We start from the raw sequence: 25,733 nt of genomic DNA on the forward strand, positions 1-25,733 counted from the left end.
TGGGACTTGTTAAGACAACGAATTCTTTTTGTCTTTCATGGTAATAAGAGAAACCGAAATGCCCCTTTGTCTTTTTCTAAATCTATCTATCACCTTATCTTTGGTAAAATTCGAGGAAAATAACTTATTTCAGATTTGAGTGTTCTTTGTTAGCCAAACCATTTTCCTATAAAGAGGAACAAACAAAAAAAGAGAACCCAAAGAGACATTCATGAAATTTTTCACTCTCTGTTTCTGTTAGCTGATGTGTGATTAGGCTTTCATTACAGCTACGAAGATGGTAAGCCTTTAGATTCTCCTCGGAATCTGCATTATTATTCAGAGCGTTGCTTCCCTACGAATTGTGTTTCGTTATGTCTTCTTCACGCAATTGGGTGTTTGACGTCTTCCCTAGCTTCAGGGGACTAGATGTCCGCAAAACATTCCTCAGTCACTTTCTTAAGGAGCTGGATCTCAGATTGATCACTGCTTTCAAAGACAGTAAGATAGAAAGAAGCCAAGCGATCGAACCAGAGCTTCTACAGGCAATTCGGAGTTCAAGGATTGCGGTTGTCATGTTCTCGAAAAACTATGCTTCTTCCAAATGGTGCCTAGACGAGTTGCTGGAGATTGTGAAATGCAAACAGGAGCTAGAGCAGATTGTGATACCCGTTTTCTACGGGTTGGATCCTTCTGATATTAGAAAACAGTTGGGTGAGTTTGGTGAAGCTTTTGACAAGACTTGCAAGAACAGAACAGAGAGCAAGATACAGCTGTGGCGGCAAGCTTTAACCGATGTAGCAAATCTAGAAGGACATCATTCTCGAAACTGGTATAACTTTATTAATCATGATTTTTTTTTTTTTTTTTATAAAAAAAGTTTAAAATTATAGTGGTACTTTATTATATGAATTAAAAAAAATATGATACTCAAAGAAAAAAAAGATTTATACAACTTGTTACACTAATACACTAATTGTTACATGTTATTTCATGGTTTGTAATATAATATTTTCTCCATGTCAGGGATAATGAAGCAAAAATGATTGAAGCGATCGTAGGTGATATTTTGGTTAAACTTAATTTAACTCCATCAAGGGATTTTGATGAGTTTGTCGGCATCAACGATCATATTGCAAAGATGAGTGTATTGTTGAATGTAGAATCTGAGGAAGTGAGGATGGTTGGGATATGGGGTCCTTCGGGAATTGGCAAGACTACCATTGCAAGAGCTCTATTTGATCGGCTTTCACATCAATTCCAAGGTAGAATTTTCATTGATAGTGCGTTCATATCTAAGAATCTGGAAGATTATAGGAGAGCTAACTCTGATGATTACAACATGAAGTTGAGTTTGCAAGGAAAGTTCTTGTCTGAAATTTTAGGCTATGTGCACATAAAAATAGATCATCTAGGGGCTGCGAGAGATAGGCTTATGCACAGAAAAGTTCTTATTGTTATTGATGATTTGGATGATCAAGTGGTGGTAGAGGCCTTGGCTGGTGGAGATGATTGGTTTGGAAATGGGAGTAGAATCATTGTGGTTACAAAAGATAAACATCTTCTTGAGGCACATGGGATTGGTCATATTTACACGGTTGGTTTTCCATCAGAAAAGCAAGCGCTTGAGATGTTCTGCCGATCAGCATTTGTGCAAAACTATCCACCTGATGGTTTTGTGGATCTTGCTTCTAAAATAACCATGTGTTCTGGTGGTCTTCCTTTAGCTCTTCAGATTCTAGGAAAGGCTGTGAAAAGGAGGAACAAGGAGTATTGGACAGATATGTTATCGAGGCTTGGAAAAGGTCCAAACAGAGATATTGTAAAAGGGCTAAGAGTTAGTTATGATGCGTTAGACAGCGAAGAAGATAAAGCAATATTTCGTCACATCGCATGTTTCTTCAATGGTATGGAAATTAATAGAATCAAACTGATGTTTGCAGATAGTGGGTTGAATGTTAATATAGGTCTTACAAACCTAGTTGATAAGTCCCTTATTAGTGTAAAACCATCGTGGAATAATACAAATATTGTAGAGATGCATAGTTTGGTACAAGAGATAGGTAAAGAAGTTGTTCGTACACAGTCTAACAAGCCTGGAAAACGAGAGTTTCTGATGGATTCGAAGGATGTTTGCAATGTACTTGGAAGTTCCAAAGTAAGATTTTTCTTTCTCTTTCCATAAGAATATTGGAAATTGTCATTCCTCCAATATAACGATTCTTGTTTATTTGTTTCAGGGGAGTGAAATGGTTATAGGTATATCCATGAATTTAGATGAGATTAGTATGGTGAGGATACATGAGAATGCATTCGACGAGATGACTAATCTTCGTTTTCTGAAATTCTATAAGAAGTCATTGGAGAGGAAGAAAGAAGTTAGATGGTTACTACCCGAAAGATTCGATAATTTTCCGGACAAACTCAAGTTATTGAGTTGGCCGGGATGTCCAATGGTATACATGCCTTCTAGTTTCTGTCCTGAATATCTTGTTGAACTCATAATGCCTAACGCCAACCTCGTGAAGCTATGGGAAGGAGTTGAGGTAAGTTCCAATATATTTTCAAACTGCTTATTACTAAAAATGGGTTTCCTCATAAAAAGAGACCTTTCACTTGGTGAGTAGTTAATTTTTATTTTGTCTATTTTTTGTTCAGCCACTTACATGCCTTAAAGATATGGATTTGTCCAAGTCTGAAAATCTGAAAGAAATTCCGGATCTTTCAACAGCTACCAATCTTGAGACATTGAATCTTCATGGTTGTTCAAGTTTGGTGGAGCTTCCTTCCTCTATTCGGAATCTCAATAAATTGACAGAGTTGAACATGCAAGGATGTGTAAATCTGGACACCTTTCCCACCGGAATCGACCTCCAGTCTCTAAGTTCCCTTGATCTCAGTGGATGTTCACGGCTGCAAAGTTTTCCTTTGATCTCAAGTAACATTTCAAAGCTCAATCTAAGCCAAACAGCTATCGTAAAATACCCCTTTAAATTGCCTTTAGAGTCTCTCGTTGAACTTCACATGGAGCAAATCAAGAGTGAGAGATTTTGGGAAGGAGTTCAGGTATGACATTGTTTTTTCTAAAACTGGTTAATTACAAACGATTGAAATTATTATATTTAAAATTTTAAAGTAAGTTTTTGAAAACATGCAAAGTACCATATCGGAAGATTTTCGTAAATCTTTTCACCGAATATAACACATTTTCTATGAAAAAAAAGACTACAAAAGTGTATATCTTTTTTTTTTTGAACAACAAAAGTGTATATCTTAAATCCCCTAATTAAGTTATTGACTAGGTCTTTAGAAATGTTTGTAGTAGACTGGCACATGTAGCCTATTGGTTTGTGCTAGTAATATTGTTGTGCCACAATAGAGGTTCAAACTTGGTAGAATGCATGTTGTAGGCATTTATATGTTGTTGACAAACAAAAAAATAAATGTCTAATAGTTAGGGAAAGAAATGATTCACATGATGTTTACCCAAGTTTAAAAATATCTAAATAGTGTTTGGTACTGTTTTGTTCAGCCTCTTACAAGCCTCAAGAAAATGGTGTTTTCAAGATGTGAAAACTTGAAAGAAATCCCAGATCTGTCAATGATGACTAAACTCGAGAAACTTGATCTCAATGGTTGTTCTAGTTTGGTGGAGCTAACTCTTTCATCGATTCAAAATCTCAACAAACTCACGACTTTGGAAATGATAGGATGCTCAAGTCTAGAGACTCTCCCAACTGGCATCAACTTAAAATCTCTCTATCGCCTCAATCTTAATGGATGCTCTCAGTTGAGAAGCTTCCCAGATATCTCAAGCAATATCTCAACTCTCTTTCTAAACCAAACAGCCATTGAAGAAGTTCCTCCGTGCATCGGAAACTTCTCTAGCCTTGAATCTATGGAGATGTGGGAATGCAAGCAGCTACAATCCATCTCACCAAAGGTTTTCAAACTTAGTAATCTTGAGGTTTACTTCTCAGACTGTGAGAAATTGACTGAAGTTAGATGGCCAGAGGAAGAAAAAGACACCAATGATGCTGGCACCACCTTGTCATTAGTTATTTTCACCAACTGCTTCAATTTGAATCAAGAAGCCTTCATTCAACAATCAGCTTCCGAATATCTGATCTTACCAGGTGTAGAAGTGCCTCCATATTTTACTCACCGGTCTACCGCAAGCTCCCTTACAATCCCTTTACATCGTTCAACTCTTAGTCAACAATCATTCTTGGACTTCAAGGCTTGTGTTGTGGTTTCCGAAGAAACGGTTAGCCATCTGCTGTTCTTTATAGACATTCAGGTACACTGTCGGTTTAGAGACCAGCACGGGAACTACTTTGAGCCTGATAATCCAAGACACTTCTCCTTACATCAGAAATATAATCATCTGATTATATTTGACTGTCATTTCCCTCTAAACCAAGATTGCAATCAAGTTGAGATAGAGTTTCGCCTTTCTAGTATTCGACTCAAACTAAAAGGATGTGGTATAAGACTCTCAGATGACAATACTCCCTCTTTGGCTTCTCCTATTGAAGTAGATGAAGAAGATATGGCTGATGATGGATGTCATGAGACTGAAGAATGTGGATATAGCGATATAGAGACGAAGAGAAGCAGAAAGCGAATTCGGGGAAGCATTCAGAAGTAAGTGAATACAATACTCTATGTATCACAAATCTTTTATATAATATAGACCACTGGATTATTTCTGCAGATAAATACGGAATAGCACATCCTATTGGCTTGCTCTTCACGGTACCCTCATTGATGATTTCCTTTGTTAACTTCTTACTTACGTTATTTTTGCATATTGGTACTTATCATACACGTTTCTTATTCTTTTCTTAAAGTCTATTAAATGGATAATGAATGTTGATGTGTTATAATACTTGTATTTATAATGAACTGAATATTTATGTGCATGTATAATACAGGAAAGACTAAAAGCTACATAAAACAAGAAAATTGCGAAAGAAACTAAATGAACCAAAGAATCTTTTTGAGTTTCAAAGGTTTTTTATTTAGTTACTTTTCAAATTATTTAATTATGTCCTGTGGATGAAGCAAAACATAGATTCTTTGTAAGAAGAACAGCAACGCAACTTTACAGCCTGCTAGAACAAGAATTTAATTGCCTTTACGAATCCAGAAAAACCAAACAGCCTTAACCAAGAAAGGCACCGTCTAATCAAACCTATATAAACCTAAGGTCTTAAATCATTACACATCCAAAATTGTGAAGATTTTAACCTAAAATATATCTTTTCAAAAAAAAATACATAGCTCTGGATTTTTCTTGTCTAGGGTGACAAGAAAAAATGGCTGAACAGCAGATGAAACCAGTGGCCTCTTTGCTTTTACTCCTGAATTTCTGTATGTACGCCATTGTTCTTGGAATTGGAGCATGGTCCATGAACAAAGCTATCAGCCATGGTTTTCCTATTGGTATATAATTTTCTTTATGTAATAGAAAAGCTTGTAATTTCATAATTAATCAATCATTTTTCTCAAAATAACTTTACGATTTTCTGTCACTAACTGTACAACATCACAAATCTGAAAAAAAATCAAGATGAAATAATATGGTAGTTTGGAAATAAATTTAAAACATTCTCATTAAAAAATTAATAATAGTTTGAATTAATCATCTTAAGTTGTTGTTTTCTTTCAAAAATTAAAGGTGCGGATTTCAGCCTTCCCGCTCATTTCTCGCCAATATATTTTCCGATGGGCAATGCCGCCACTGGGTTCTTTGTGATGTTTGCTTTAATAGCCGGAGTTGCTGGAGCAGCCTCTGTTATCTCCGGTTTCAGTCATCTCCAGTCATGGACTACAGCGAGTCTTCCGGCAGCTGTCTCTGCCGCCACTATTGCTTGGTCGCTTACAGTTTTAGCGATGGGGTTAGAGATTAATTAAAAATACACTTTTGAGTATTTTACATACACATAATATTCAATAATTTTTATTAGACATAATATTCATTTACATATATTAAAGTCGTTTGTTTCTTGAATGTACTTGTGCAGATTTGGATGCAAGGAAATTGAACTTGGGATGAGAAATGCTCGTTTGGTAAGTAAACTTCTATTATGTTACACTATTGCAAAGGTCTATGGAATAAACATGTATGGTGGTTATTTACATATATTTTTCAGAAGAAGAGTAGTTTAAATGTGAATGACTAAAAGCATTTATTTAAATAACTCAATTAGTGAGCAAAAAATGATTCAGTTATTTTTTATTTCGGCAGAGGACAATGGAGGCATTTCTAATAATACTTTCGGCGACACAACTTCTCTATATCGCTGCTATATACGGAGTTCGAAACTAATCGAAGAACTAAAACGGATTTCCTTTCTTTTTATTTCTTTGTTTTGTAATTTATAAATTATTATCCAATTTGCTTATTCGAAGATTGTGTATTTGTGTGGTTTGGATTATTTGATTGGATTTATCTTGTGTGTTTGTTTGATTACAAGAGATTTTGTGCATGGTTTGAATAAATGCATTCCATAATCACGTATATAATTTTTTTTAAAAATAATTAAATAATTTAAAAAATAATGAAAAGATAATATTAGAATATGTCAATGGAGTATTCCATAAAACGCTTAGAAAACATAGTTCGGATCCTCTTGTTCCCATTTGCTATGCCCACGAAGATACATATGGTTGACCTCTCATAAGCTCTTTCCTCTCCTCATGGCTGTTATCAATCCAAGGTCTCCTTAAAAATACAACACTATTTGATAGGATTTGTGCCAAACCAATATAATTTGACCGTCTGACAGTGACACTTTGCCGACAACAAATATTAAGAAGTCAAGAACACAAGGGATCCGCATCTCTTTCTTCTCGAATTTCTGAATATTGAATCGAAGAGTCCGCGTTGAAATTCAGACATCCGTGTGTAATAGCGTATCGCGGACTTTTAATATGCGTACTTACGTTTTAATTTTTGTGAAGAGATTTTTTTTTTTTTTGTCGTCAACTATACAGACTCACATTGACTATGTAAACCAAACCGGGTGATCTGCATCCATGTGAACGACAAAAGACGGTTGCTTCCTAGCACTGCGTGTTAGACTATCCGCCTTTGAGTTTTGCGTCCGTGGTACATAGATAAGCTCTGATCGGGTGAAAAACTCTTTCATGGTCTTGATGTCTTCCAAATAACTTGCAAAAGCTGGCCACTCCTCTGGTTCCAAAACCATCTTCACCAATTGAGAACAATCCGTTGCAAATGTAACCTGACAATTTTTGTGAAGAGATATACGCATCAATAAGAAAGATGAAAGGAGGTAAGAAAAAAAGAGGTTTGAAATGGGTACAAATTTGGACTCATAGTCATTGGATGATATGAATACCGGAAACTTCTTATTAAGGTACACTACAAGTCTTCTTGATGCGATATGTGCCCTAAAGGCATAGACCCACAAACAAAGTAATTAGTTTTCGAATAGCATCTTTACCGATTATTTTTGTCAAACTACAATAGTAACTCTACAAATTAATACTCCATAAATTAATAAACACCATAAATTAATAAATTTATCCGATCTCAAGTTGAGTAGGTTCGAAATGACACAAATCGATAAGATATAATTTTTTAGAAGTTCTTAAATAATTTGGTCCCATTAAAATTGTAAATTAATAACTTATATGTATGTACATTTTCTATAAATACAAATAAACTATTATATCCCATATTTTTATATTTACAATGGGGTCATATTTATATTTTCTTAAAATTTAATATATTTGATGAGATTTAGTAAAATTATATCTAAAATCTATGAAACATATTTTATATACATCAATTAATATAAGAAAACCAAGTAAATTTTAAATAAATACATCATTTATTTTGGCAAAAAAAAAATCATTACAAAATCACCAAGTAAATTTACCATCAATTACAAATACAATTAATCTACCATTATTGATAAATAACTCTACCAACTTCTAGGCTATGGAAAGTACGAAGAATCTAAGACAGTCAATTAGGTTAACCTTAGCTTTTTGTTCATGTAATTTTCATTTTCAAAACACGTGCCAGTATCGGCTTGATCTCCCACGTAATTCAAGTTTATATCGGTTTTGTCTTCTCATGTTTGCTACCAAGCTGAACGGATGAAGTATCCTTTGGGGTTTCCTAGCATTTCTTTACCTTTTTTGCCATGTGCCCAATTTTTGAGGTCTCTCATTTATTTAACTAAGCAAGGAACCCGTGCGATTTCGCACGGGAACTCATTTTATAAAATAAATATATTATATTTTATGAGTAGAGAAAATAGATGTGTTACAAACCTAGTTTCATGAAACTTTATTACTTTATTTATAGTACTAAAAATCTATATTTTGTTTATAGGTTTGGCTGCCGTAAAATTACAAATATGTCAATACCAAATGATATATATGTTTTATTATCCATTTAACTAAGTTATTTAAAATTTTCAAAAACAACTAATCATTTGAAACTAATTAAAAAAGAGTCTAAACATACTTAAATTTATTCAAGCAAAAATTAAAAATACATTTATGTAAGCAAATTCGTTTTTATCTGAAATATTAATTAAACCCTAAAAATAAAAATATTTTTGGAAGGTTACACTTCAAAAACATTTTTTAGTATATTATAGGATGCATGTCTTCATAAGAAAAAAAACTATTTAATAAACTCTTTAAGAAATATTCATAAACTGTTCAATTGTTACGTGAAAAATACCCCATAACTTAAAAGTTATAACCAGTTGGTAAAAAAACACACACATTGAAGGTTCTATGCATGTTCTAAGTTATTATGTTGAACGCATTAATTAAAAAATATATGCTACTTTGCATAATTTATATTTTTATATAAAACATCTTCTTATTGCTTTAAAGAAGTTTATACGCCACAAAAGAGAAAAAAAAATATATCCTGACTTTCCATAGACTCTTAAAATGAATAATATTAAGTAAAATGAGAAAATAACCAAAAATTATCAATAAAAATATTTTAAATTAAAAAAACACATAAATACATATATTATATATTGTTCAACTAATAATATTTGTCAACAATTTTATTAGTAACATTTTTTTTATTTTAATGATTGTTATACCAACAAAATTATAACTAAAGTCACATGAATTAATTTTTACAGCATAAAAAATTCTTGACCAACAAGATTTTCACTCAAAATGACATTAATATATTGTTTTTGGCATCATCGTTAATGTATATTATTTTTCGTGTATATTATTTATTTAATATCATAAATATTTTTATAAATAGAATTATCATTTTATGTATTCATAATAACTTACAAGTTCGACTAATTCGGTTAGTGATTTATTTAGAATATTTGAAACATCGTTATTAAACATTATAAAAGACTTTGTATATAAACCAACAATCAACTCTTCTTGACACCTAATAAATAATCAAATTTAATATTGATATATAAAATATATTTTTCATAGTATTAAATATATTTATATAAAACTTTATGTTCCGGTTATATTTATATTAGAATAAATATTGCATACAAGTGTGTCTCCATCTTTTAAGGTTTCTTCTTACAATTGTTACATGATCTTTAGTTCCATTTTGTGAACAAATTTCAATTATATTTTCATGACATTTAAATAAATTTTCCTATTAAAAGACCATACTAGAATTACTAGTTTGTACTCTTTTAAAAAATTAATAATTATATGTCAACTATTTATATATTATATATATAATTATCTGCTCTTTTTCTGAGAAAAAATATCACGGAAATTGGATACCGTAGCAAAAGTCTGTTGACTTATATTTACTGGTCGCTTCTCATTTGTATGCCATCTAAATTTGTCTAATTCACAGTAACTAAAAGGAAACGATTGTAGTTTTTGGTAAATGTATGTTACATGGATCAAACGTGTGTTCATAATCATGTATATGCGCATGGTCTGTTAGGCACACCATAACCGTTGTTGCGTAAAGGTTCTGGAAATTAGAAATGTTTCTTGCAATACACTACGAACACACGCTTGAATGTTCTGAATAGATTCATGCACGAATAATATGCTTTGTATATTCAAGAGTTTTAGTGACATGTGCATGTGTGAGATAGAATATTATAGATTCTGCGTTTAAGTTGACGGTTCCTAAGTTTCTTTTTTTTTGAAACTAACGGTTCCTAAGTTGTTAGTATGAAAAGTCACCAATCCTTGATACTAATGTGTGCATGCAAAAATAGTTCTGAGAAATTAAATGATATGCAAGCGGTTGACTTTTGTGATGGTTGCGATGTGAAAAGTCACAAATAAAAGTTGTGAGTACCAAGAGTCAGTCGGTGAATTGATTCAACATCAAACCAAATCAAACATGGATCACGACTGCTATCTTTCTTTTTTTAAAAATAAAATAAAATGTTAGGGTTGAATTAGAAAAAGTCGAAATTAATGTCATGGCTTGATTTCATCACAGGAATCATAAAGTATAATCATCATATCCTTTCTTATGCAGTCGAAGTAATATTGAGATAAAAATACTCTAGAATGTTATCGGTTTTTCAAACAAAATTTACATGTTTAGGTTAAGATATAAGCATAACAAAAAGAGTTCATGTTTATATGTGTTTTCAAAGATCTTTAATGATCATTAACAATGAATCTCTCTATTTTCTAGTTTATTTGTGATTTTTGTGATTTTCTGGTTTTTAATTTGTTAACGTCCAAAACTTTTTATATAGAAGATGAAAAATTGCAATGGTTAGTTAATACCAAAAGTTGCAATGATTTATTACCAAAAATTACAATCACAAACAGTTGCAGTGGTTAATCACGAAAAATTGCAATGGTTCATTACTAAAAATTATATGATCAACAGTTGCAATTTTTTATTTAATCAGTTGTAACTGTTCCACCAAATAATTGCAATGATTCACGTAAACGGTTAAAAAAATCATCCTCATATATTTTAGACATTTAAAAAACTTTAACTAATATAATTATTAAAATAAAAAGACATGATATTAAGATGAAAAATACATACTTATATATTTTGCTAACTTCTTTTACATCAAAGCAACTTTTAAGATGAAAAAAGCACATTTAAATATGAAAACAGACTACTTTTAACTTTTTTTTTAATTCAAGAATATTTAGTTACTATAAAATAGTACATTTACAATATATTATGAATAGACAAAACATTACAAAAGACATTCTATTGCATATGAAAAGACACATAATTATAAAAGAGACACTTATTGAGATATTTTAACAGCAAATTGAAAATTAATTTGTCTTTTATAATGAGAAGACACAACTCTTAACACTAAGAATTGTATAAAGACACTTATTGATTGAGATTTACCTACTTTGAAAAACTTTTTTAATAGTTGCATGTTGGAAAAACATAATTTTTTTTTATGAAAAGACACACTCTTATAATTAGAATCCATGACTCTCAAAACTAATAAAGACACTTATTAAAATATTATACATAGTTTTAAAGAAAATTTCAGTAGTTGCATTTCGAAAAAAGTAGAAAGACACTTCTTGATATATTTGTAACTACTTTTTATTTTTACTTTCCTATAATTGCATACTGGAAAATAAATTAATCTCAATTATTTTCCTGAAGAGACACAACTTTTATAATGAGAAGACATGACTCTTAGACCTAATAATTTTAAAAAGACACTTATTAAAATATTATAACTATTTTAAAACAAAATTCCAATAGTTGCATGTTGGAAAAACAAAATTAATTTCAGTTTTTGATGAAAAGATACAATTCTTAGGAATTAATTTCTGCCACTTTTAACTTGTGTTAATCTTCCTCCTTTTTTTTTGAAATACGTATTTGTCCAGGAACATAAATCAATGTCTTGATGTCTTGTTTGATGTCCAGGAACATAAATCAATCTTTCTCTTGCACGTGTTTGATGTATGTTTGATATCTTGTTTGATTTCTGCCACTTTTAATTTTCTTTTCACCGCTTTTTCCAGGAACATAAATCAATCCAATTGACGCTATCTGAATGTCTCTGTAATCCAATATCTTTTTGAATGGTTAGGAATGCGTGGGATGAGATGGAGTGAATTGCGTTTTATTTTTTGGCCAACGAACAATCCACTTGAACACTTACACCAGCAACTATTGTAGGTTTTGATACCCATCTATAACCAAGAACAGCAGCAAAGAGGAATATACTTTGGCCACCTTTCTTCCAGGGCTTCCTGCATAAGGTTGTTTTTCATATTCTCTTGGGAGATTCCATTCATTAGCGTCTGATCCAGTTGGTCGTCATTCTCGAAAAGCCGTAAACTAATCTTCTCGCTCACTTGGGACAGTAAACTAATCTTCTCTCTCGGTCACAGTTAGATCATTAATTGTTTTTATGTCAAAGTTACTAATATGGTAGATATATGCTTCTTTGAAAGTGTATATTGTATTAGCGGATGATCAATAGTACCTTTTATCAAATCTCCTAAAAATGATAAAAATTTAAATAGATGAATAAACAGAATCAAAATTTAAAATATTTATTATAAAGCCTACATTTTCATCGACAAGCAAAAGTTCTTGGCTCAGTGAAATGCTTCATCTCCTTCAAGTTTGTGATTCCCATTTTTGAATCAAGCGAGCAATCAATTCTTGCATTAAATGTTTTTTTTTTTAAATCCTTCGGTTTTGAATATGAATGTCTAAAGCTAGTGATGTATGAGTCCTGGGGTAAACGAAATTGATTCTAAATAAAATAAAAAAAATAAAAAATTGATTCTAAAATAATAATGATGTTGATGTTTTATTTCGATGAATTCTTTTCTACCGATTTTGAATTTAACGGGGAGTGGATTCACATTAGGAAAAGTCAGACTCTTAGAAGCAGTATCTTGATCAAGACCAAGGAGGCCGGTTTTAGAACAGAGGAGTGATGTCGGGTATTCCTCTCTCTCCATAGAAAATAAATAACTTCCTGAAAAATGAGTTTCAAAATGGGTTTAACTCCCCGCAGCGTAACAACCGCACCAAACCATGAGACGACATCAAGGGTCCTACAGATTTTCTCCATCACGTACAGTGGAAATCTTTTATTATGGAAACAAACAAGCGTCTCTCTCTCTCTGAATTTTTCCCTTGTCTGCTTTCACCACCACCGCAGTCTCGATGTTTTCTCTCGCCATCTCTCCTTTTATGTGTATACCCGTCCTCTTGAAACAAATAATGACATGACATATCTTAATATATAATGACACAACTTTTAACAAAAAATAAAATACCTATAAAACACACCATTTTTCAACATTGTTTGGGTTTGCTATTATTAATTGTTCTTTTCTTCACCATTTTATTTGATTAATGAAAATTATGCTTTGAGAAGGCATGAACATTGGACGATTTATAGATTTTCAAAAATTTGTTTGAAGAGTCACATCTTTTGAATTAAATGTTGTGTCTTTTTGTAATACTAATACTTATACGAAGAGTCACAACTTTTCAATATAAATAGTCACATTCTTTCAATATAAATAGTTATTTTAAAATAAAAAAGACACAACTTTTAATAGTTGAAAAGACACAACCTTTCAACATAAATGAAATTCACAACCTTTTGAATTATTGAGATTGCTATTATTAGTAGATAATCACTATTTATGATTCTCATCCTTTATTTCTTAAAATGATATTTCCATTCTTAGCCAAAAAAATAGCATTACAAAGCATTCTTGTAATTTTTTTTTCTTTGGCATCAAAGAATTCTTGTAACTAAAAGAATTTTGATGCACTAAAAGCTTTTACAAACTTTTTTGGAAGTGTTATCCTTCTGTTCTTTTCTTTTTAATACTGATCAAAATACATCATCTATAAATGCATATACTGATTAAATATTTGTAACATGTGCAATAAAGAAGAAAAATTTCACGAACAATGCTTTTCTAATGCAGCTCCCCATCATCCTATTTTGCATCCTATAATATGTAAGAAGTTATATCCTCTGGAAATCAAAACTTATAACTGGTATAAAAACTTTTAAACATTAACCATTAAAGCACGATGTTTCCAAAAAAAGTTAGCTTTCTAGAACATTGTAATAAAAAATTTCGTCAATAATATAAAATATACATATACATTTTGGTTTTATCTATAAATTTATTTTTATGATTGGTATATACGTATAGAAACATGTGTATACATAAAGATATATACATATACATATATACCAAAGGGTAACTGAAATGTTTTTATATAGAAGATTGAATTGACTGGATGTTAGAATTATAGAAACACATGTGCTCTTTATCATTTTAAACCTAAAAATGCATTTGTATTTAAGGTACATATTTTATATACACCAAGTAAAAGAATAAGAAAACATAAAAAAACATATATGTAAAAGAATTCCATTATATATACTTTAAAATATTTTTTCATATATTTATATAAAACTATACTTCAAAATATATAAATATAAACGAGAAATATTTTGCTAAACTTACAACGAGAAAAATTAATAAAATATAATAGTCTTAATCTTATTAATTTATAATAAAAAAAAAGAATTACTTTGTGTATATAGTGTGAATGCATGTTGAAGTGGGTTCTACTTATTTTGTTCATCCGTTTTCCTTGACATTTATTCGCACTATACAATTTTGAATTTAGTAACAAAGATGTAAAATACGAAATTTGTGTTTTGTTGGCAAGCGGGACAAGTTTCCAAATGACTCATCTTAAGAACCCCAACGTTTCTCCCTCAGAAAAAAAAAAAGAAAGAAAAAAATCATTCACAAGATCATATACACTGAAAATAGGGAGCAAAAAATAGAAATCGGCAATGGCGTCGAAAGGAATTGTGGATGCGTTCAAGGAACTAGCTGTCATTGTGAATACGCCTGGTTTGGACGTGCCTGTTAAGAACTTCTCTGATGCTTGCTCTCGCTTTTTCGTCGTATTTAAAGTCCTCAAAACAGGAATGTTTCCAAGGTTTGCAGAGATAGACTATGTTACCAAGGTATGTCTCCTCGCCTTGATTATGAAAAGAATTTAAAACATGGTTATATATGGTTCTTTGACCCAAAAAAAAAGTTTTGTATGATTTAAATTTTAAATAGACAACCTGATTTGTGTGGGGTATAAATAACAGTTAATGAATAAGAATTTTGAAAACAAGCTCCTGTTTAAATATTCAAGCTGCAGATGCTAAAATACAACCTACGAAAACTATCTTAAGTTTTAGACTTAATGAAAAATATTGAATATGCTAAAATACAACCCTTTCTTAGGTGAACGATCTTGCCGAGGCGTCAAACTTAACACCGACATTAGAGCTAATGGTTGACAGAGATATAGAGGCAAACTGCGTAAGGAAAGTTGGTAGTCATACAAGAAACCTTTTGCGGATTAAGCGTAGTCTTGAAATGATGAGAGTTATGTGCGAAGTGCTATTAGACACTGAGTAAGTGTTCTTGAAGACATTTCACAACATATTTAATGAAATGCCCTGTCACCTTTCATATGCCATTGCAATTTTTTTGAGTATTTTTTATTTTTATTATGTGCAGAATCTTCTAGAAGTACATTTTATTTTGTAGTTTTCATTCCTTTTATTTTTTGCGAAAGGGTTAGTAATATAGGATGGGAGCGCCGATGGTCCTGGAGATCAGGTCAACAATAAAAGGGATGCCGTTTTACTTTATGTCAAAATTGAGTTTGGATAACATCCATCTAGAGTTTCAAAAAAAAAAAAAAGACATCCATCTATGCCGCTTTTAAAAAAAAAGTTTGGTTTAATAAATAGACTAGGTTAAGATCTGCGCCTTGCGCGGAATGAACATTATATATATAAATTATTTTATATATTATATATTTATAACATATTATGAAATAATAAATATATGTTTATAACATATTATGAAATAATAAATATATATTGAATAAAAAAATCATTATCTACTACTTATATAATTAAATTGGTGCGAACATATAAATAAATTTTATAAATCGAAAAAATATTTTTTCTATTTGATATGATATATAATTAAATTTAAATGATAGTAACATATATAGTATATTTTAATATTAATATTTATTAGATGATGCTTTTTGCTCATATTTTTTTTTATCATTTGTATCTGTTATAGCAAAAAGTCTAAATTAGTGATAACAAAATTTTCAATGTGGAATTAATGGTTTAAATAATTTATAATATTTAAAAAATTAAGTTGTCAATATTTTTTCAAATTTTTTATCAAAAAAATGTTCAAAGTAAATTTCAAAATTAAGATATTTATGTATTTTTATATAGCATATAGTTTAATTTAAAATGATACATATATTTACATATCTTTTATTTTTCATACTTATTAAATGAGACTTTCAATTTATATTATTTTTTAATTATTTGTATCATGTCATAACAAAAGTTTTAAATCATAGATCACAAAATTTGAATGTGAAATTTTTAACAGTTTAGTAATTTATACTCATTTTTTAAAATTCAAAATATAATATATAAATAATTTTTTTAGTTTTTATTATATGGTTACTATGATTGTTTAATTTATTTTAATAGTTTGAAATTAAACAAATATAATTATAATACACACTTATTTTTATCAAATCTTTATTATTCAAAATCATTAATTATCATATATACTTTAGCCACATTAGGCAATTCTGTAATCTTATTTAAGGAAATAATGAAGTACATTAATAATGTATTTATTGTGGTTTAATAAAAAGCTTATTATATATTTAGATGGACTAACCTATTTCTCTAAAGATTCTAAGAATCATTCTAGTGATGACATGTGGCTACAAAAAAATGTTGCAATGCTTCTCAAATAATATATAGGGGATTTGAAGCAACAATAAATAAAATTAGTTAGTGACTATATAAAGAACAATCATGTCCGATTGTAGATATTTATTTAAATATTATTATAAATAAAAGTTAAAGGACAAATAAATGTAGGGGTTTTATAAGAAAATTAACCCCATGAACCATATAAATTAACACATTATGTAGTTGCTTTTCTGAGAATGCCATGCTAGCTCATCTGAGTACACATTTTTTGTTATCATTGTCTTTTATCTTTCAAGATCACAAGATTTGATGTGTTCTTAAAACTGATTCGTAGATCTGATCACTCCTTAAGAGATGCAACATTCACGGCTTACAATCAAGTGTTTGCTCCGCACCATGGCTGGGCTATTCAGCAGGCTGTTGCTACAGGAATAGGGTCTCTTCTTCCCAAGACGCTGCTATCTGGAATGTTCAATGAAACTGGTAAGTAATGAGCTTTTTGAACGTTTATATATTTTGGTTACTGGAATAATATATGAACTGAACCCAAACTAATCCATGAGAGCTATTCAAGTAAGATAATCTGGTGGTTTAATGCATCCCTAAGGCTAAGAAAAATCACAATGATGGTACTGACTGCGCACATTTTTTTTTGATAAGTCTAACTATACATTCTTTCATATCATTCTGAATCTTTACAGAGGAAACGTTTAAGATCCATGCTCAAAGCTATGTTACTGCATCAGCATCAGTAACCAATTATCTTGACAACCTCTTCCTCTCCAAGAACCTTGGTATTGATTGGTGAAGATTCTGTAATCTTACATGGCCTAGGCCAAATTTATACACCATGGTATCCCTTCGTGATCACTCCTTTATACTCTATCTTCTATATTTGTCAATCAATGTAAGTTACTATTATTAATAACATTAGACCACTTTCGATGAAAGTTCTTCCCATTGGAGCTCTTTAAATATATTATATATATATATATATATATATTATATATTATATATGTATAAGTATTTGTGGGATCCAAAAGCTGAACTATTACAAGAACCGCTTTGGTGTGGTTTTAAACTATTATAAGTGTACGGGGTCTTTTTTTTTTTTTGACAAGTGTACGGGATCTTAATCAAATGTCAAACTTCTAATCCTTCACCGTACAACGATTTCAGTTTTTGACTGTCACCGAACGGCTTAAGTAGCAAGAATGCGTTATATTTTATTATGAACTCCACAACGTGGAATGCTTAGAGTTTGTATATGGTAAAGAAAAGAAAATGAAGTCTCTATAGTTTAAAAATTGCTAAAAGACTGAAATGAACATTAAATATTTCTTACACAAATGGCTTAAAATAGGTATTTATATGGTTTGGATCATTCTAGGTTTTGTGTCCGTATACTGAAATTGGTATATAATTGAAATGTAACATTGTAATTTATGTATTTAATATTATAGTAAGTGTGGTAAATATTAAATTTTAAAATGCTTCGATCCTATAATATACAGGATCTTAGTTTTTTGAAGAAAGTCATATATTAAAATAGGTAATAATTCTTATAAATTTACGTGTGAGTCACTTGTGTGACCGGTCAAATAGTGATGCACTTGCTCACATACGAAAAAAAATTGGTTACCTGAAAAACAAACATTTTTTTTCCCTAGATTAATTATCTATACAGAAGTTTGAAAAAGAATTTTATTTCAACATGAATTTTTTGCATCGCGTCTTTGTATTCCCGAATTTTTAATAATGCACATTTCATACTAAATTAAACAAAAATCCAAAAATATTACATGAATTTACGCATCGTACTTTTTCCCTCTTGAACTTTGTAATACTGCATATTCCATATTAAACTAAACAAAAGTTTAAAAAATACTACATGCACTCTCAAGATCATGCTTATATATATTGACCGTCAAAGTTGCTAATCAACCATTAATTTATAAACAACGACCTTGTTTTTGATAAATATTACATGAATTCTCAAAATCTTGCTTCTATATATATATATTGACAGTAAAATTTAAATTAGTACTCTCAAACTCTCAAGATCGTGCTTATATTTAAAGTGCTGTTAATTTAAATTAGTACTTTACTAGTGCTATTAAAATTTTCAATATCTTTTTGAAAATTTAATTGTCTTTTTAAATGTAACTTTATATACATAAAAACACAAAATTCAAAATTTTACAATATATTTTAATATTTAGCAATACTATAAGTAAATATTAAATTATAATAATTAATTTAAATTTATAAAACAAGATTTAAAGTTAAATTTAAAAACAGAAGCAATTATAGATTTATTTGATAAAACTAAAACCAAAAAAATATGATAACATTTATTTGATTAAACTAAAACTTATATATAAATTTATATTTACAATTTATACAAGAAAATTACTTTGATCTTGGAGTTAATATGTTCTTACTTGTCCACCATTGTGAGAGTTTAAGCCTCCCAAAAAACTAATTTTTAATTTTACAGAATTTATCCAAATAACGTCATTTTGATAAATTAACGGATGATTAACACCTTGACGGTCAATATATATAAGCACAATTTTGATAGTTAATGAACTAACAGATGAGCAACAACTTTGACGGTTAATAAATATATAAGCACGATTTTGAGAGTTAAAGAAGTATTTTTGAATATTTTTTAGTTCAGTATAGAATATGCATTACTATAAAATTCGGAAAGGAAAATACACGACACATAAAATTTATGTAATACTAGGGGTTGGTCCGCCCTACGGGCGGGTGAGTTTATAGTAAAATTATTCTAATTTTTTTATAATTTTATTGGACACTTGAAAATGTGAATATTTAAATGTTTGTTCTGAAGTAGTTTAATTGTTGTCTATGACCATTGTGTGTGTTGTTGTTTCATTTTTTTACCTGATATTGTATATTATGGTGGAGCTTGGTTGTTTGTTCCATAGTGAAGCAATATGTGAGTTTGTTTGTGTTTTTCTTGCGGTGATGATGTTTTCAGTTAATAGGTTTAACATGGTGTGATGGAGAGAAATGTTTTATTTAACTTCGTATATGATTTGGTATTTACAGTTTAGCAAGGTACTTGTCGATATCTCTTTGTGAAACTTGGTTATGTGAGAGTGATTCTGTATATTTGCGTAGTTATGGAATTCTCGTTGGGTAGCTACTGAGTTGCCTGAGAGTTTGTGGGATGTAACCGGCGTGTTTAACCATGGCTGTCTTCCATCAACACATGTGTTGTGATATTTGTTAGGGTGGGAAATTTTAGTTATGATCTAAGTTGCTTGCTTAGCAAGATAGCTCACCTTGGGACGGTTGGGGATTGATGGTAGCTAGAGATCCTCTCAAAGCTCGAGCATTGAGTCCAGCATAAGGCACTGTTTTCCTGACATCACTTTGTCGAGGTTTCTTCTTTACCATTAGGTAATGATTAGAGGAGTTCCTATGCAGCAGAAGTAGAGAGCCAAGTATTTGTGTAAATTTTAACGCTCAGGAGCTTCAATCATTTAGTTGTGAGAGAGTAGGTGTTCAGCATATTTTCAAGCCTCTGTTGTTATTTTGAAACCTTTTTATCCAATGGGTTAACCTGTTCTAATCATTTGTAACGTCTGGCGCAATTATTAGAGGATGTGTTTATGAGCAATAACATGCATGCAGTTTTTGTTTGTATATAGTTACTTGAACAAAACACCGGCGAACAATTTTTCTTTTAATTATGTAAGAATATATAAGAGTGATGGAATAATTTTGTTAGAGGAGTAGAGTATTTATCAACCAGCTGTATGTGGAGATTCTTTTTGTGCATAGCGATGAAGTGAGTGTTAAATTATTCAAGCAGGATGTCATGTGCCTTTCTGGTACTCGTAATGTAGTTTATAAGTAGCATGTAAATTGTCATGCTTCGCATTAATCCATATTTTACTTAATGCTTAATATTTGATTGAGCTTTGTTAGTAATTGGAAAAGGGTTGAGGATCAGGATCTTAATATTTGCTTAGTCCAAAAGGACTGTGGAGGTTAACATTTTGAAAAAAAAAAAAAAAGCAAAACAAAATAGCTATAAGCTTGGAAGTACTCAGATTTCATACGGTTGGAGATGTAATTTAGAAACTAATGCAACTTAAACGCACTCCTGTCCTGTAACTTGATCTCCCCTTGTGCTTTGGATGTTACTCACACTGTACCTACTTGCCGGACTACCCATTTTCCTTCACAGTTGCCTCCTCGCTTGTCTCCCTTCCTTCAACAGAGGTGTGACTTGAAGCTGTGGCCTCACTTTCTCCACCTTCAACATCATCATTTCCCACACAGTCACCATTTTTCACAGGAGTGATCTCAAGTACATCACCGGTAAGCAGCAGGTTTTCATCAAGGAGCTTAGCCATTCCGTCAAAAACACTTGGGCATATATTTGAGTGCCTAAGAAGACAGCAAAGAAATCTTTAAGACATGTAGAGATTTTGAAACCTTCCCCCGTAAGCATTACTTAAAAATAAAATAAATGCGTACGTTATTAGCTTATACCTTTCTATGCTAAGGGTGATCATCATACGTTACGTTGTGTACTTTTAGTCGCTTCATTGTAAGTAGTCCTAATGCCCCTTACTTTCCCAACAATATATATTGGAAAAATATCCACGCTAAGCCTAAGCTAGTAAGTGAGAAATCAAATAAGGATTATCAAACTTATTAGATTTTGGATTTAAATCTGACCTCGTAAATGAGTGTTCGTGTTGGCTAGTTCCATTACTTGTTAAGCCGGTGTACGTTTACTGATGACTGAATCACCATCATCTGAGAAACAATAGACTACTCAAATAAAATGTCACTCACATAAAGCAAGAGGTCAGACCAAATGTTGAAATTAACTAATAAGTAGAACGTACCTTCGCGTCAAGAAGCTACATAACATCGAGAGTAAAAGCTCCGGTGGAGTAAACCGGGAGAAACCTGAAGCTAAAAGAAGTGAATGATTATCTTCTGGTGTCAATGGTGCATCCTCTGTTTCTTAGCTCTCCATCTCTGAACCGTGAGTCTTAGACTCTTCCTTGCCAAATCACCTAAGACAAAGTGAACGACTAAATTTTATGTTTGTCCAAACCTGCTCTAGATCATTAAGTAAAGACGTAGATATTTAGTCAAATAAGGCACTGATGTTGAGAACTCTTTTAGTCTAGGTGAAGAAGTCATTTCAAGAGAAGGAAACATGTTGGCAGCAATGAGAGAAGGAAAGAGATCGAGTCACCTAAGGACTGTTTCTTGTAGTAAATGAAACTTATTCTTCAATTGTTGTTGCACGATTAGATATCGGACTTCATGCTTGCGGTAATCTTTTTTTATGATGAAGAGTTGCAGTGAGGTCAAAATCTGCAACTGTTTCAGAAGACGAAGCTATTAGCGACAATATATTAAACAACTCATACGCATAGTTTCTCATGCCAAACAATAATATATGATCATGAGCAAATGATAAAAGTTGAAAATATATGATTATAAATAACTGATAGAGTGATAGACAGATACTTACGCAAGAGGGAGGTTGTGACAGGATTCAATGATCCGCGAGAATGTCATAGATGTTCTATTGACGTGAGGCTCTTTTCAATAGAGATATCTGCGGAAAATACATCTTCCCATAGGATATGAGTGCCCAAAAGATAAACTCGTAGTTCTCGATCCACTGACTGTGTACATCAGACAAAAAAAAACTGACTTTTTTTAATAAATATACACAAAGAGAGTTCAAATAACAAATTCCTTTTCTATACCCAGAATATAGAATTCTAAAGATTCTTTTTTTTTTCATCTATTCATTTAAATCAAATGACCCAATGAGAAAATTTACCTATAAATCTCTAGAGAAGATCAAAAGAAAATCTCCATGAAGCGTACAAACCTGGCATCTCGAAGAGGAGACTTGACGGTAGCAAGAGGGAGTCTAGAAAGATTGTATCTTATAAAAGACGATGAGATCGATGCATTGAACATGAACTAAAGAGACATAGCAACTCAAGACTGAATGAATGCCATAACTGCAGACGTTTCTCAGAAGCATCAATGAGGATGAGAAGCTGGACCGTGAGCGTTTCACAAAGAGAAGACATTCGGACAAAAATCATCGACATCCGCGGCTTTGTTCTAGGACTCTGAGTCTCTGACATATGCACATGTTTATAAAAGAGTTGAGCCTATTACATTAAACGGTTTTAAACATCAAGCCCACTAAACAATATTTTGCCCCATGCTCAATGCTAAAGTAGCAGCACGAGAAGGGAGAGAAGTCTCGTTTATTATTATAGATAGATAGCTTTATAAATTTTGTTTAGTGCAGTATGAAATATACGTTAATACAAAGTACAAAAAGAATAAAATATCAAGTCATTGATCATGTGTGTTCTTCATCCATGAAATTGCATTTACAATAATTTCATCTCTCTGAAGTTACTCAAGAAAAGACATGACAAAGTCAGGTTTCTTGTCTAGCAAACTTTTTACATAAAGACTAGGGGTTAACGTAGCCCGGGATTTTTATCTTTTTATAATTTAACTTGTTAAATTATTTATATTTAGGTTATGATACATATATATCTATCTATACTATTATTTATGAAGTGATTTGGCTTATGTTTTAGCTTCTTCATAATTTTAGGTGTTTTCGTTTATTTGTCAAAATTATAAATAATTTAAAATTTTAAATATTTCAAATAATTTTACTTAGTAATCTTACTTGTTATTATGTTTTAATTTTTTTATTTATTAGTAGTTTTATTTATGAAGTGATTTAACTTATGTGTCACTTTCTCCATAGTTTTAGGGTTTTTTTTATTTATAAAAATTTTAAATAATTTTACTTAGTAATTTTACTTATTATTATGTTTTAATTGTTTTTAGTTAGTAGCTTTACTTATCTGTTATATTTTTAAACTTATCTATTATATTTTAAAATATTTTTAGTTTGTTATGGTAAATGATTAATTAATGTAAACGTACGATAAGCATAATTAATAATCAATAGTCATAATAATTTTAATAAATAGTTTTACAATATTTATATAACTAATAATAAAAAGTTTGGAAAATATTATGATAATTAAATGTATAATCCACATAAATATTTGATATTATCTTATTTATTAAATTTTATGTGCGTTAGCATATGTTCTCTGTTTTTGTTTTTAAATGAAACTGACCTGATGAGCCCGACAGTGTTTGGTTTCTTGCACTTGAAGTTAGGGCAAATGAAAGTTGTTTCTGACCTTTCAAGTTGAGACTTGCAGGCGGTGCAGGAGATGAAGTACCAACCATATTCTTCCATGACATCCGTTATTGTTGCAGTGCAAATGAAGTTAGCGACCTGAATGTTTAGATGGGTGTAAATACTAAGAATTAATAAAGAAAAAATTTAAAGGTTTGCGAGCAAGGCCAGACCTGTGGTGACTCATTTTCTAAGAATTTGTGAATTTCTTTCAATGTCACTGTCTCCACTTTAGTAACTGCAGCGGAAGAGCTGTTGACAGTTGGTGGGATTTTTCCATCAGCTTCAAACCTAGGTCGAACATGTTTGAATATGAGACATGATAGCTTTGCAATAAGAGAGGGGTTGATTCACAACTACCTTGATAATAATTTTTCTGTATCAATGATGTCCGAGTCAAAGAAGAGGCGTGTGGAGGCTGTGGAGCTTAGGGTAACAACACCTGAGAAGTGGACAGTAATTGATATTGATAGTGATACACACACGAAATTTAATTAATATATGTCTTTATGAAACAAAAAGAGGAAAATGGACAAACCTCCAAGTGTTTTTGAATTGAGAGTGGTGAGCAAGATTACTGACGGTTTTGTCTTGCTATCATTCCATCTACTTCGGAAAACAGCAGCAATTTTGTCCCACAGATAAACACGAGCTGTCTCGCCGCTGTTAATTAAAAATAGCAAGGTATTTAACACCAAATCTATTAGACGCTTAAATAAATACGTTTGGTATTAGTTTGGTCTTACTCTTCAAGTTGCACATGCAAGAAGACCATATCCTTTGATCTTTCACCAGCAGGTGCTGGGGCAGTAGCCATGGGTGTCTGAGTGTCTAAGTTGTCCCCATTGATGACTCGCAAAAAGCCAATGATATCTGTCAGGGAGTTAAAAATGTTAAAGTGCTGAGAATCAATCTGGTCTAAATAAATCATTAGAGTTAAAGATTTATAATGTTTAGAGAGAAAAAAGTGTTCACCGAGAAGATCTGTGTGTTTATCGACAATGTCGGTGAACGCTTGGAGATCTCGTATACGAAAGTGCTGAGAATCAATCTGGTAGTCCACTTCATGAACAGGAGTGAAGGTTGTCTTGTTGTTGAAGCTGATCCCGTGCTTATGTGGTGAGACTCTGTAAACTGATTTGGAAAGTCTGATGCTGAACCCGTTGAGCTTGTAAATTGTGTTGGGTTTCAGGTCCTCTTTGAAGCGGGGAAGGAAGTGTGTGGAGATAAACCCCTGAATGGTTGTTGACTGTGGTGGTTTCATTACGCAAGAGTTAGTAATGAATGTTAACAATAAAAGTATGGTAGTTTAAGTTTAGAGAATACCTTTGAGTCTATGAGGAGCAACTCAACTCCCATGAGTATGTTCGCCTTTTTGAAGTTTCGGGCTTCCCAGCAATGAATCAGCCTGACAAAAACTTCCTTGTTACAGAAATCTCCTTCGAGGTCGTCAAACGTTGTTGGGACAGCGAGGGTTGTGGGAGGAGCCATTGTCTTTTCTTTGCTGGATTTCTTTGGAGTCTTCTTTGATGGGTGTGAGGTTGATGGTGTTGATACAATGGGTTTTATAGAGACGTGCTTGATGTAAATTTATACATTTTCCTTTTACTGTTTGATGTAGTATTTCCATTTTTAAAATTGTATATTTGCTCTTTTTTTCTTATATTGTATATTTCCATTTATTATATTGTATA

At 31.3% G+C, this 25,733-nt stretch overlaps 4 protein-coding genes across 20 annotated transcripts; 3 read left to right on the forward strand and 1 right to left on the reverse strand.

Annotated features, from left to right (window-relative positions):
• The first annotated feature begins 109 nt into the window (after positions 1-109).
• LOC103853713 (disease resistance protein RPS6) lies at positions 110-4,932 on the forward strand. 5 transcript variants are annotated; one of them, XM_009130616.3, is made up of 6 exons: positions 110-811; positions 1,006-2,137; positions 2,220-2,525; positions 2,638-3,045; positions 3,512-4,626; positions 4,697-4,908. In XM_009130616.3, the coding sequence occupies exons 1-6, from the start codon at positions 354-356 to the stop codon at positions 4,698-4,700; spliced, it is 3,423 nt and encodes a 1,140-aa protein (XP_009128864.1). In that variant the 5' UTR covers positions 110-353; the 3' UTR covers positions 4,701-4,908. The 5 variants fall into 5 exon arrangements, 3 of the variants coding, with proteins under 3 accessions (XP_009128864.1, XP_009128865.1, XP_009128863.1); XM_009130617.3 differs by having other exon boundaries at positions 3,512-4,612; positions 4,697-4,904; XM_009130615.3 differs by having other exon boundaries at positions 299-811; positions 4,676-4,932.
• Positions 4,933-5,062: 130 nt separating this feature from the next.
• On the forward strand, positions 5,063-6,502 carry LOC103853714 (membrane protein PM19L). The gene is made up of 4 exons (XM_009130618.3): positions 5,063-5,427; positions 5,663-5,882; positions 6,009-6,054; positions 6,233-6,502. The coding sequence occupies exons 1-4, from the start codon at positions 5,301-5,303 to the stop codon at positions 6,311-6,313; spliced, it is 474 nt and encodes a 157-aa protein (XP_009128866.1). The 5' UTR covers positions 5,063-5,300; the 3' UTR covers positions 6,314-6,502.
• Positions 6,503-13,039: 6,537 nt separating this feature from the next.
• LOC103853715 (accelerated cell death 11) lies at positions 13,040-17,728 on the forward strand. The gene is made up of 4 exons (XM_009130619.3): positions 13,040-14,978; positions 15,250-15,422; positions 17,107-17,255; positions 17,474-17,728. The coding sequence occupies exons 1-4, from the start codon at positions 14,802-14,804 to the stop codon at positions 17,578-17,580; spliced, it is 606 nt and encodes a 201-aa protein (XP_009128867.1). The 5' UTR covers positions 13,040-14,801; the 3' UTR covers positions 17,581-17,728.
• Positions 17,729-20,738: 3,010 nt separating this feature from the next.
• Positions 20,739-25,688, reverse strand: LOC103853717. 13 transcript variants are annotated; one of them, XM_033285965.1, is made up of 14 exons: positions 25,366-25,688; positions 25,015-25,288; positions 24,786-24,912; positions 24,578-24,702; positions 24,400-24,481; positions 24,213-24,330; positions 23,975-24,138; positions 22,681-22,972; positions 22,312-22,468; positions 22,030-22,157; positions 21,671-21,844; positions 21,498-21,578; positions 21,309-21,389; positions 20,739-21,203 (listed from the first exon to the last, which is right to left on the reverse strand). In XM_033285965.1, the coding sequence occupies exons 1-8, from the start codon at positions 25,528-25,530 to the stop codon at positions 22,900-22,902; spliced, it is 1,128 nt and encodes a 375-aa protein (XP_033141856.1). In that variant the 5' UTR covers positions 25,531-25,688; the 3' UTR covers positions 20,739-21,203; positions 21,309-21,389; positions 21,498-21,578; positions 21,671-21,844; positions 22,030-22,157; positions 22,312-22,468; positions 22,681-22,899. The 13 variants fall into 13 exon arrangements, with proteins under 13 accessions (XP_033141856.1, XP_033141850.1, XP_033141855.1 ...); XM_033285959.1 differs by having other exon boundaries at positions 21,309-21,430; XM_033285964.1 differs by having other exon boundaries at positions 21,309-21,430; positions 21,498-21,593.
• Positions 25,689-25,733: the final 45 nt, after the last annotated feature.

Source organism: Brassica rapa, chromosome A02 (genome assembly GCF_000309985.2).
Source record: "Brassica rapa cultivar Chiifu-401-42 chromosome A02, CAAS_Brap_v3.01, whole genome shotgun sequence".
In the NCBI taxonomy this organism is placed as follows: Eukaryota; Viridiplantae; Streptophyta; class Magnoliopsida; order Brassicales; family Brassicaceae; genus Brassica; species Brassica rapa.